Source organism: Apodemus sylvaticus, chromosome 7 (assembly GCF_947179515.1).
Source record: "Apodemus sylvaticus chromosome 7, mApoSyl1.1, whole genome shotgun sequence".
Lineage (NCBI taxonomy): Eukaryota > Metazoa > Chordata > Mammalia > Rodentia > Muridae > Apodemus > Apodemus sylvaticus.
The window spans coordinates 88,935,796-88,949,130 of record NC_067478.1 but is presented as its reverse complement, the minus strand read 5'-3'; the positions used below and the strand labels follow the sequence as shown (position 1 = coordinate 88,949,130).

General features: G+C 47.3%; 1 protein-coding gene across 6 annotated transcripts in view; it reads right to left on the bottom strand.

The window, feature by feature from the left end:
* The window catches only part of Gramd1b (GRAM domain containing 1B), a 235,965-nt gene that overhangs the window by 18,612 nt on the left and 204,018 nt on the right, over nucleotides 1-13,335 (bottom strand). For 5 of the 6 annotated variants that reach the window (XM_052188630.1, XM_052188628.1, XM_052188629.1 and 2 more), the window contains exons 5-8: nucleotides 5,485-5,569; nucleotides 4,780-4,883; nucleotides 3,629-3,724; nucleotides 2,911-2,991 (exon numbers count right to left, since the gene is read on the bottom strand). In XM_052188630.1, the coding sequence (XP_052044590.1) occupies nucleotides 2,911-2,991; nucleotides 3,629-3,724; nucleotides 4,780-4,883; nucleotides 5,485-5,569 (366 nt within the window). Of the gene's footprint in view, nucleotides 1-2,910; nucleotides 2,992-3,628; nucleotides 3,725-4,779; nucleotides 4,884-5,484; nucleotides 5,570-9,413; nucleotides 10,315-13,335 lie in introns of those variants that run through there. The other variant, XM_052188631.1, reaches the window with a different exon arrangement.

Below are 13,335 nucleotides of genomic sequence, written 5' to 3'. Positions count from 1 at the left end.
AAGCCAAGGAAATGGGCCTTCCTTGCCTGTGACTTCAACAGAGGGATTAACTGGCCCTGTGAGGATGGGAAACACCCATCTATTGTTCCTCCCACTGATGAGGTCCAGCATTAAGTGGAAGAAACCTATATAAATCTAGGGCCACATTTATCTCTGAACACCCAGAGTCAGAGTCAGGTGCCCTGACTCAGTCTTGCAACACCACAGGAGTTAAAGGTCATCCTAGCAGACCCTTTCCTAATGAGCTGAATATTTTCCTCTTTACTCTCGGGTGTGATCAATTTGTGCACAATACCTTGTAGGGTTTCCAATGTTTCCTTATGGGGGATATGTCTATTTGTCTTGTTTAAAAACAGGGTCCTAAGAGAAGCTAGTTTCCATAGGGCACAATTCCCAGAGAGAAGCAAAGGAACATCAAGGAAGCTGAAGTCATGGTAGAGAACATGAGTGATTATAGACAGTAAAGAAGGGAAGAAGGGAAGACCAACAAGTATGTGAAAAAGGTGACACGTATGTAAGAAAAGCAGGTGTGACCAATAACTAAGGAGAAACAAACATTCAAGAATCTTTATAATAAAAGACTTTCTAAATAATGGGAGAGGGTCTCCAGACCTACACTTTGAAGGAATGGTTTAGGCATCTAGAAGGATTTCCTGAGTCAGGTTTCCAGGTTTCAGAACCATCCACGGTGACAGTTGGGGCCTGCCTCTGGACCAGCAGGTGTTGAGTGCTAGCTTTCCGTGGTGACTAAAATCTTTTATCTAGATCTCCCCTCCTATCTGTAGCCTTTGCGGACACCCTCCTTCCTGCCTGGGACACACCTGCCTTCTGTCAAATGCTGCTCTAGCCTGCTCCACAATCACATTCCTCGCTCTCCCTGAGCACTTCTGCCTGGCTCAGCTAGAATCCACACAGTCAGGACAAGCACGGTTAGCAGACCCTCACTAGACAACATAAGAGTTATTTTGGAAGACGACCAAGATTTCTATCAGGGCTCTAGAGGTTCAAATTAGAAGAAACTATAGATAAGAATTGATTTACTGGGTTTTCTCCAGATAACAATTAGCTCAGGCTAGAGTCAAGATAGATACATATATTTAATAAACTCCTGTCAATTACATGGTAACCTAGTTGAAGGTACATATTATATGTAGAGACTTTTTTCCTTGTGTTTTTTTTTTTCTCTAGCCTGAATAGTCCTCCAACATCTGGCAGCTTCAATGTAGGAACTCTCTATGGACATGAGCTGTAATATTCCATCTGTGTTTCCTTATAACCTAACTCAAATACACCAGCTATCAGTTGGTGGCTATCTTAACTGAGTTTTTTTTTTTCTTTATTGGCAATTCCTCGAGACCTGGTGTCTTGTTGACCAGGGTGGACTCTCTGAGGATTAGCAAGTTCTTAGAAACAACTCACATGCATATAAAAATTCCCCTTCTCCAGCTTGATCAGTTTCCTCCTCGCTCAAGGCCAGGTACCCTAAAACTGGATGCTGGGTAATTACAAAAAAATACTACCAGTGGCTAATCCTACACCTACATCACTTGCCTTCCCTAGCTGATCCCAGGAGGACACAGCAAAGGTTCTTGTCCATTCTTCTGCCCCTTTGCCTTCTGACTTATTGAGATTTGGTTTTTGTTATGCCAAATACTGGTTGCTCCCAGAGATCACACATAGACTCCGGTGATCCAATGTGACCTTGCCCCCCTCCCCCAAGCTATCCATGATCTGTGAATAAAGATGCTGACTGTCAATAGCTGTGCAGAAGAGACATAGGTGGGATTAGGGTTCTCAGGGTTGGGGTTGGAGAACCATGAGGTAGAAAAATGAAGGTGAAGAGAGAAGGCACCACGGAGTAAGAATCTCCTAATGGCCATGTGGGTTGACAAATTGGCATTCACAGCAGCATGGATAAACATAGTAAATTATATAATGGGATTACTGGCTTGGAAATAGACATAATAACATAAAGATAGATATCTGCCCAGATCTTGTGTTAAGGCTTATTATAAATATAATGTATGTCTATTACCTGGCACTAAATGGTCAAAGGCAAGACAGAAACCCTGGATTGAGACTGAATATTTCTACAGTGTGACCAGCCCAGTGCTTGTCTGTGTGGCCTGGCACAAACTGACCTGGCAAGCTTGATTTCTGGAAATCCTGTGGATAGAAAACCCGCTTCCTTCACAACACTCATTTCTTCATTCATTCATAGCTTCCTGCTTCATTCCATTTGCCTACCTAAGCCCTAGAGACATATAACGCAGAGGGACTAAAGTACCTGAAGTCACAGGTGACTTACTCTTTGACAGTGCTGGGACAGTCTCACAAGAGAGCTGACTCTGCTCAGAACTGGGGTCAAGATTACTACTGGAAGATTTCCAGAGCCACAGGCTCCTTTAGAGCTGGCCAAAAGCACAATAAAAGCACGTCCCAACTGGGATGATATCCGAGGGAAAAGAACATTATGGGTGGATGGCCTCCCCAGATTGAAGGACAGCCAATCCCCCCTACTTATCATGTTTCTGTCTTTCTGTCTGCCAGTCTGTCTGTCTGTCTATCTACTTACTGGAATGAAATATATTTAATATTTTGATCATACTTCTCCCCGTTTCCCTATCCTTCCCACCTTCCTTCCCACCTAAATTCATACACTGCCTCTTTTGCTCTCTTTCAAAAGAACAAAAAATATCAAAACAAAAACCGGAAGGAAACGTCAACAAACATGGAGTCTATTTTGTGTCAGCCCCTCCTCCTAGGCATGGAGCATGGGGTCTGCGGGCTGTCAATAGACCCAGTGGCTCTCCATTCAAGAACACTAACTTCCCCTGTCTTAGCAAGAACCAGCTGAGAACAGCTTCTTGGTTCGAGGCACTCTATGTCCACTTCCCCTTCAGTACTCACCTTTTCCAGGAGAGCATTCTGCCAGAGTCGGAACATCATCATGTACGTCCTATCCCGGGCTCCAAATGAAGTAAAAAAGTGCTAGATTGGAGCAGAAGATGCAGAGAAACAGAGAATGGAAAAATGGTTCTTCTTTCTTTTATCAAGATGCTCTGTCTCAAATGCGACTGACGGCCAGTTATCCAAAACTGTCAGCACACTGGGGACCTAGGTACCTGAAGTCTCTAAGTGTCCACTGTAACCAAGTCCTTCAATATTTTACCGACTTTCTTATGTGTTTTTTTTTTAACTCTAGTTCTAAATTGTGTCTCCCAAAACATATATGTTCTGTGCTCACCAAGTAGAACTGGTCAAGAGGCAAGCTGGGCTACTATATAATCTGAAGGAGATATACCTACTGACCTACAACCTTCAGCTAAATCTACTGCAAAGGAAGGCTATCCAATATAGTCTATAGTCACATAGTCACAGGACTTTAAAATCAGGTGTTCTAGCTCAACGTTCAAACTTCTAACATGCTACCCTAACCTCTGCTCAGCCTTTGACCACTCTGCTCACCCAGGGAGTATTTTCTAGAACTGTACCCCGCTTACTTGCTACTTCAAGCCTATTAGTCTAAAGTAGAAGGTGACTTAAGGGCAGGAATACAGGAGTGGGGACATGGGGGTGGGGTGTGGAGGGTGCACAGGTACAAGAGGCAGACGTTGACCACTCTTACCTTTTCTGAATCAGTGCAGACTTGGATGGCATTGGGAATGAGGCGAGCTGTTTTCTCTTTAGTCATGGAGCAGATATCTTTCAAACGGACTGTCAGCTGGCGTCCCCATAGTAACAGAGTGTGAGTAACAAGCAAAAAAGAGGGTATTAGTACAATCGGGCAAGGACTTTACCTGGCACTAGTAGTTGCCAGACAAAATCAAATCACGGTTCTTATACCTCTGGCCCTGGAAGGGACCACTTTAGAGACCACATAGTTTATACCCTATGTCACAGAGGCCAAACACTAAGGAGCAACTGGCCTTTATCTGCAACCATGGGTACCTAGTTTCTACAACCTGCTACATGGGCATTGGACCTGCCATTTTTCTGCTTATAAAAACACAGAATATTGGTCCTAAATGGTCTTATGATACCATCTAAGTAATATTTCTCCATCTCATTTCAAAAGATGAGGAAACAAAGGCAAAAATAAAGTCACTAATTTTAAATGACAGTTAATAAAATTCTTCTGAGCCCCACAGCTAATGTCCTTCCTACTTCGCTATGCCTCCCTCTGCTGTAACTCACGCCAGATAGCTATCTACATTGGACAAAGAAAAATGTTTTGCTTCGTTTTTTTTTGTTTGTTTGTTTGGTTTGGTTTGGTTTGGTTTGCTGCCCCTCACACCTAAGAGATAGGAAAGATATACATAGCAGAGGAGACGCCATTACTGGTGCTCAGAATTGGGTATCCCGTGTTTAGTCATGGGTTTGTGTTAACAACATAAAACATAGCCAGAAGATAATGGCTCAGAGGCAGGCAGAACTCTCAGTCTGAGGCCAGCCTGGTCTATAGAGTGAGTTCCAAGATAGCCAAGGCTATATAGAGAAATCTTGTCTATTAAGGGAAAAAACCCAGTGTACACAATATAAAGGCTTGGGAAGAACACAAAGTCAGCAAATGAAGAAAATGAAGACAGCTTGCTCAGTCATGGCCCAAAGGAGCAAGTCTGGGTCTTTGCCCCCTTTTCCTTTTGTAATTCTGGGGACCAAGCACAGAGAAGCCTTGTGCATGTTAGGTAAGAATAGCACCCTTGAGATGCAGCACCTACATCCCCCACGATCAATTCCCCACCGACCCTCCCACCAACCCAAGTCCAAGCTCTGTACCAGAGTTTCCCAGCGGAAGATGTTGCTATAGAAGCAGATCCAGTTTTCTGAGAGGTAGAGCCGGCCCTGAAGAAGAATGTCTCTTTGGAGTGCACAAGAGTAATCTGTGTAGGAAGCAGGATACGTTCAGAGGCAGGAGACACTTTCAGCAAACCAGTGTACAGTGAGCATGCCGTCCCTCCCTCCAGCACTGGGGGGGGTGGGGGGAGGGAGTCCAGCCATCTGCTGCTGACTAGATATGTAGCCACAGAAGCCTCTTGACATCTCATGATCAGAACACACAAGAGATCAAGTATACTACAGCCTGGTGGCAGGATAATAAATCAGTATGACAGCCAATGACTGGCAGGGCTTTTTTGTTTGTTTGTTTGTTTGTTTGTTTGTTTGTTTGTTTGTTTTTAAAAGGCCAGTGTTGTTTCATTAATTTCCAACCTTTCACTACCATGACAGCAATGGCCATGTGCAGAGAGGCTAGGCCTGTCTCGAATCCCTCCCGGGTGGGCTCTCAAGGATGCCACAGGCATGGCACTTGATCCTAAGATCTGGGACTTAAGATGTCTGCGTTACAGATGTTTATTTGCCATGTGGCCAGCTCCACCTGCTTGCTTGTGTTGGCTCTCAGCCTCTGGTAAGAAGCAGCCTGAGTGTGTGTTCTCTGGCACTCCCAGACTTCCTGGTTGGGCCCTTCCCAGGTTACCGGCTCACCAACAATGAGGCGCTCCGTGTCTGGAAGTTGCTTAAAGAGCTTTCTGAAGTCTTCATTTCTCTGCTTGTAAGTGGGGCTTAGCACCTGCAGGACAACAGCCAAGATTAAGGCAATGTACCCTCTTACTGTAGGATTAGAGATAGCGGATGCTGGGGTAGAGGCTGGTGGACGCTTGTGTGTTAGAAAGACAAAGAGGAAAGCTCTCTTCCATAGTCTCTGGGAGGCCATGTGAAGAAAGGGGCATGGAGAAATTGCACAGAGATCTGGTCCTGAAAAACTGTTCGTGCAGTTTTGGTCAATGAGATATACAAAGTTGGGGTTCATATATATCCTAAGAACAGAAAGCAAGGAAGGAAACCTTCAAGTGATTCATGATGATAGCTATCGCTGCCCACTTTTCTGCCAGCTCGGCCCTGGCAGTGGAAAGGGCCTGAGGACCATGCTAGTTCTCAGTGGAAAGGGCCTGAGGGCCATGCTAGCTCTCAGTGGAAAGGGCCTGAGGGCCATGCTAGCTCTCAGTGGAAAGGGCCTGAGGGCCATGCTAGCTCTCAGCAGGACTCAGAAGAGGACCAGACACTGTGTACCTCTCAAAGTCTGTTATGACTAACACAGTGAGCTAAAGACATGATTTTTTTTAAAGAGAAAAAAATTCATAAAACATGGCACTAAGGAAAAAAATTCCAGTAACAAGGACAAAAATGTTGTGATGTTAAAAGCACCTCCCCTCCCTAATGTTACCAAACCATCTACGAGGAAACTGAGGCAAGAGAGAAGCCCCATGCCCAAGGGCACCCAACTGCTATTAAGTGGCAGATCTCAAGAGGAGAGTCTATTCTCCATAAACCCCAGAAGCCAGGAGAGGACCAGGGGCTCCTACTGAAGAGAGAACCAGATCTAAAAGAATGCAGTACATCCCCTGCAGGCAGGCGCGCTCCCACAGACTAACTGGGCGAGCTTCCTTAGAAATCCCACCAGGCAGTCCAATAGTGGGGCATTCTGCCCTTTTAGAGCATACAGCCTTAAAAGTATTTTTTGTAAAAGGGGGGGGGGGCTGGAGAGATGGCCAGCAGGTACCAGCACTGATGGCTCTTCCGGAGGATCCCAGCACCCACATGGCAGCTGACAACTGTCTGTAACACCAGTTCCAGAGAATCTGGCACCCTCCGATAGACACACACAGAGAGACTCACAAGATAAAATTAATATTTAAAAAACTTTAAAAATTAATGCAAATAAAAAAGAAGGGTGACCATAGATGAATGGCACTCAAGGATTAGGTAAAGAGTGGACAACCAGCCAGTGTGAGTTCAAGGCCAGCCTGGTCTACAGAGTAAGTTCCAGGACAGCCAGAGCTACACAGAGAAACTCTGATTCAGTAAAACAAAACAAAAATTGTACAACCTAGGGAGAACCACACATGAGGGCAGAGGCACATCTGCATTCTACCAGGTCATGTGCTGACCTACTTACACACACACACACACACACACACACACACACGGCTGTTCACCCTCCGCCAGGGACCCATGTCTGAGGAACAGATTGTCCTGCTGGCACTGACAGGTAGTTTCTGGCCTCTTACCCTCTCACCCACTTCCTTGAGAATTCAGACATACGGCTGGTGAGGGACAGACACTTCACACATTCATGTTTCAGCTTGCTAAGAAGCTAAGTGGCCCATGTGGAAACAAAGCCTGGAGACCGCTCACATCTGAACCACAGGTTGCCAGCCTGAGCTACGGCCTATCACTCCGACTAAAGGAGGGGGAGCATGAAGCAGGGCGAAGAGTAAACTGTGTAAGTTCAGTTTAAGTGCATGCTAAGAGGGAGAAACCAGAGAAGAACTAAAAAAAAGAAATTTCTCATCAAATCTGTCTATAATTTGAATTTCAAGCTTTTATTCTTCTTTTTCTATACTTTTTAAAATTGGATATATTCTTTTTATCTTATATTTTTTTTATTAATTTATGCCATTACAAAAACATTTTAGCTGTGAGATATTCAAATGTTCATTTTCCACAGAATATTTGAAAGGTTTCTCAGTAGATCCCAGGAACTCATTTCAATGAAGTCTTTGTCAGTCAATAAGTTAACCAGCATTTGTTGAGAGGCAGTTATGTGCTAGACACTGGCTTGGTGCTGGGGGGCACAAGGCCCCAAAACACAGTAGCTCAACAACATCAAACGAACCCCCACGTGTTGCTGGTGCAAGCACCCACGACTCCTCCAGGCCTCATCAAGCAATCCATGCCACACAAGGACCACCTGGTGTAGGTCTCCCTATTCTTTATTTACATTTCAAACATTATCCCCTTTCCCAGTTCCCCTGCCTTCCCAGAAAACCCCTATCCCATCCTCCCTCCCCCTGTTTCTATGAGGGTGTTCCTCCACCCACCCCACTCCCACTTCCCTGCCCTCAATTCCTCTACACCGGGGCATCTATCAAACCTTCATAGGACCAAGGACCTCTCCTCCCATTGATGCCTGACAAGGCTATCCTCGGCTACATATGCAGCTGGAGCCATATGTACCCCTTGGTTGATGGCTTAGTCTCTGGGAGCTCTGGGGGTTCTGGTTGGTTGATATTGTTGTTCTTCCTATGGGGTTGCAAACCCCTTCAGCTCCTTTAGTCCTTTCTCTAACTCCTCCATTGGGGACCCCACGCTCAGTCCAATGGTTGGCTGCGAGCATCCCCCTCTCAAGCATCTATTCTTGGCTTACATGTGTAATATGAGAGGCCCAGTTACCTTTCCCCTAAGAACACCATGCTACCATATAATGTCAAACTTCCCAAATCACCTCCATGTGCTTGAACCAGAGTTCCAGACCACTGGAGGAAGCCATCTGGAATCTTAACTATCCTATGGTTCCCACCTCTAGGAAAGACCTGATGTATTAGTCCTCCAAGGATCACTAAGCACTACACAAATGCTCCCCACATAGCCATCGGGCCTCTGAGACCAGGATCCACACGTAGGAAACCCTTGCTTGGCCACCTCACTCGTATTCCTCATTATATCCAACACACCTTCTCGACTAATGAAGAAAGAATAAGCTCCCAAGAGCAAGCCCAAGCCCATCACACACACGCCACACGGAGCAGATGTCATCATGCAATGTCATACTTGCAAAACATGAGGCAGAGTTTAAGCAACTTGCCCAAGGAATGCGGAAACCTCGTGGGAATGGAACAAGGGTCCTATCCAACTGCCAGAAAGAAACCAACAGGGCTTCCTCCCAATAAGCAGCACTCTCTTGGGAGGAGACAGTCACCTGCTTTAGGGCTCCCACTAGCTAGCCTCTCACATTTCTGGAGGAGTCATTACAAAGTTCCTGCGTGAGATAGCCCACCAATCCTCCTCAAGGGTAAACTGGGTACTAGCCATCCAGTTACCTGATACCAAGTTCCAACTTCCCCACAGGACCCACAGTGTCCTCTTCCCCGGGCTTCTATCCAATGAGAGCTCTGGAACCCACAGTGATGGAGACACAGAAGTCTAGGTACAATCTCCCCCAAAAGAAAGCAGGAAAAGGCACTGATCTTTTGAGCTTATAGCTCAAAAAGAGGAAGAAGATGGACAGCTTCCTCTCTCACATTTGCACTAACTGGTTTTTATTCTCCTGTCTGTTGATGCTGACGGTAGGCCAACCTCTCTGTCTTAAAAGCACAACAACCCACTGGGTGGGCATACTTGGTTTACAGTCCTATGCCCCTTCGCTGCTGGGGAACCTGATCCTCTATACCCACTTCCTGTGTACTCTTAAAACACTCTCTTTCAATGGTGAGGCAAGGCTCACCTCTATAAAAATGGCCAAAGAACTCTGGCTCAAGAGTTGTTAAATCTGAGGCTCTCGGCAGGGCCCCGAGGACATGAGAGGGTGCACAGAATAGTCACAGGGACACAAGGGATTCAGGTCACACACTCACGGCTGGGATTTTCTCAGATCCATGCCAGCAGTAGCATTCGGCACCAGCAGGTGCATCAGCGAGCCTCTTCAAGTACCACAGCAGAGACTGGCGGTCCAGTTCCAGCAGGAGGCTCCAAAGGACCCCAGATTCTGTCAGAGATTCCATCATCCCCCCCTCCCCCACAAATGTCCCAGGCAAGGGACCTCAGGTCCTTATGCTGATTCTCAGATTTCCTCAGAATGAAAACAGTGAGTCTTGCCTGGACTGAACGCAAGGTGATCTCTTTCTTGCCTTCTACACAGAGGGTCTATATAGCCCTGGCTGAGAGCCTCTCAGAGCTGTGCTTCCTGTTCAAGCTCTCACGACTGGAAAGATATAATAAGCATGGTTCTCAGAGAAGGCTGGCTGGCCAGTCTCCCACAGCTGAACTCTGCTTCGTGCTTCTCTTGTCTTCAGTCTGGGGGCAGCCCCGAGGGGGTGTGGTCAGGGCTGGTGCAGTCACTCGAAGAGTCCAGGTTAAGGTCAGACGACATAGATACGGCAGGCACACAACCCGAGCTGAGAGTTGCGGAAGTGCAGCCCCACTCGGACAGGCAAACTTTGCAGAGAGCGGGATGACCCACAGCTGGCTCCAGAGGCCTATTCCACACTGGCTACTCACACTCAGAGTGACTCACAAGTGCTTCGGAAGCTCCAGAGAGGCCCATGATGGCCCAGATCCTTAGTCCAGACCTGCCTTGCAGACTGGCCTGTTTGAGTCAGTGTGCTTTCTATCCCCGGGGCCAGGCCAGGATCACTATGACTCACATCTCTCACCCAGGCAAAGAGGGCCACCACGTAACTGCAACACAGGGCCTGCTCTCATCCCAGCCCTGCACACACCCCTTTTTTTCTCCAGACCGTGCCCCTTTCAACTGGCCAGCAAATGACTTCTTTGTTAAGAGTCACTGGGGCCTGAGGGAGGGAGGCAGGGCTGGTGGGCGGGCAAGGCCAGAGCCCCACACATGCCTCAAGTTACAGGATCTGGGTGATGGGCCTGGCCAATGTCCTGCAGTAACCCCAGGCCTAGCCTGGCCTCACCAGCAGATGTTTCCTGCAATGGAAAGTTGCTGGCCAGGGCTTCTCAGTGGAGGAAGGGAAGGGGAGGTGCCAAGGGCATCACAGCTCGGGTGAAATATGAAATCTGACACTGACTAGACGAGAGATTTCTTAAGAGACAGCTCTCGTCTAAGGAACCCATCTATTCGGCAACTTCTCCGATACAACCAGCAGCAAACATGGGAACTTCCAATGTGCTGGCCACAGAGATCTGGACAGAGAACCTGGAGAAGATGAGGTCTGCCTGATGTGAGCTTCCCAAGAACTGTGCCCCACCTTCCATACACAGAGGCATGGGATCAAAGCCAAGCATTTGCGGGCAGCTGCTCAGACCTTGAGGGCAAAATAGCAAGAGCACACCTTGTGGACCCTGGTTAGAAGGAAAGAGCCAAGGAAAAGAGGCATCTGAAATGACGTCTCAGCAGAAAGGGCACTGGGCTAGTGGGTCTCCACCTGTGGATCTCGAGGCCTTTGGGATAGAATGACCCTTTCATGGGGGTCACATAGCAGATATTTACATTACAAATCACAACCATAGTGAAATTATAAAGTGGCAACAAGGACAATTTTATGGTTGCAGCATTAGAAAGATTGAGAACCACTGCCCTAAACAGAGAGGTAGAGAAAGGAGAGACAGCATTAGAACTAGGAAGGCAGAGACTCCGAGATCTTTGAAACAATTGAGGCAGCTCCCTAGCTCTACCCAGGTAGCCTACCCTATCAGGAAGGCCATGAGCTGGTGCATTGTGGGTAATGGCCCTTTGTCTTATAAGGGTTGGTAATTTCCTGTGCTTAAACTTTGGCATATTTAAAAATAACCCCAGTGAAGACACAGAATACACATTCTTGGGCCTCAGACCCAGAGACCAATTAAGAGGAACATGAGAGCCATTGTTAGGGTAAATAGAGGGGAAAGAGTCCTTGATCAAGGTGTCTTCTGACACTCTCCCCTTCCCATCTTGAAGGACACCTGCCTTCCTTCATCCATGCTAAGGTAGACCCTACTCCGCTGGATGCTGCCTTCGCTGGGAATGATGCAAACCTTTAGTTTAATCTTTTCTAGCACTTAGTATTTCATATGTTGTGTAAAACTTATTTACCACATAAATGTATTCTTTATCTTCCTATTAGCATACAGAGAGAGAGAGGCAGAGACAGAGAGACAGAGACAGACAAACACTCAAGAGCATACACATGCACACACAACACATACATATAACATACATACATCATACATACATACATACATACATACATACATACATACATACATGTAAAGATCCCTACTTTTTTAAGTCTGGCTTTTTGGAGCCTAGTAGCTGCCCTGACTCTATCAGAAGATCATGTTTTCTCTGTATTATGCGTCAGTGGTCCTCACATTCTGTGATAGGTGGATACAACAATTCTGCTTTCCAGGGTGATCACAATACCTCTTTTCAGGTGCATACCACACCCAAGGTACAGGTGGTATAGACAGTTCCAGGAGGCTCCAGGTACATAACAGAAATTCCCTGGAGACACTGATATCTAGCCATAGTCACAGTACAGTTGAGTTGGTTACTATCTGGATGAGACAGGGACAGTTTACACTCAAATCAGAGAGATAATGTCATAGGAGATGAGTCTCAGTCTGCATTAGCCTTTGTTTCCTCCCACCCCCTCATCAAGGGCTGGGCAGGGCAGGGCAGGGCCAGAACCCCAGGAGCCGGATTTGGCCCTTAGCTAAACATTAACTCTATGGCAAACACTGGGTGCTGGGACCAACTGGTACCCTTTCTCCAGGTTGAGCACAAAGGAGGGGGTGAGAGAGCCTAGTCGGGGTAGGGGGGAATGGATTTGGTGTTCAGCGCTGACCTCACCTAGGAAGAAACCGGTTAAGATCCACAAAGAAAATCTTGGTGCTCCAGCCAAATGCGGTAGGCAGAAGCCAGGCATGGATGGGAGGAAGAGACAAGGGAAAAGTAACTAAACCCTGAGGTGGGCGTGGCTGCAGCACAGAGGGGTGTGGAAGTGGTAGCATCGGGGGTAGGGGTCTCATCTGGAAAGGCTATACCGCCACCGGGAGGGTGAAGTTTAGAGTTGACTGCCATGGCGGGAGCAGTCAGGAAGATTCCTCCAGGTCATGGGTCAAAAGTCATAGGTGGGAGACAGATGGGTGTAGAGGAAGAGGACCGTCCTTGCAGGAAATGCCAGGCACAGGGTGTATCATCCCTGCTGCCCCATCACCTGCAAGTTCACTCCTATAAAGCTTTGTCCTACTGTTCTCAGGCTGGTGCAAGGCAGACTTGCCCTGGCGTTCCCATGATTGGCACCAATCCTCCTTGCCTTCCTTAAAGCTAGCTTTCCTAGCAGGGGACAGTGACAGACAATGTGGGTGCTGTCTCTAGCAGCTACCCTATTCTAGGCTCTGCCCCTAAGTTGCTATGGAAACACTAACGCCCCAGGAATGAGACATAAGGTGGGAGGGTCTATCTGCCCTCCTGGGACTCCACAAACCCATACCTACCGGGACCAGGAAGGATCATGTTCAAAAGACAGATGGCAATCCCTCGAGCTTTAGTCTGACCATCCTTATCTCTGCCTATAGTTCCAAAGCCCTGTCACCTGACCCCTTGAGCTCCTGACCACTGGGGCTATACCTTAGTACTCCCAGGCTGGAGGCCCTGCTGAACAAACTGAGCTTGTCAGCTGTGGGGGGTGAAGGGCAAGAAGGGCCCCAGGACAGTTGCACGAGACAGGTTTTTCATACTCTACCCTGACCCCGATGTCACTGGGGGCCACTTCCTTCCTTGTGACTCATCTCTTCAGGTCAGGCTAATCTGTTATTTTGCAGACAGTTGCC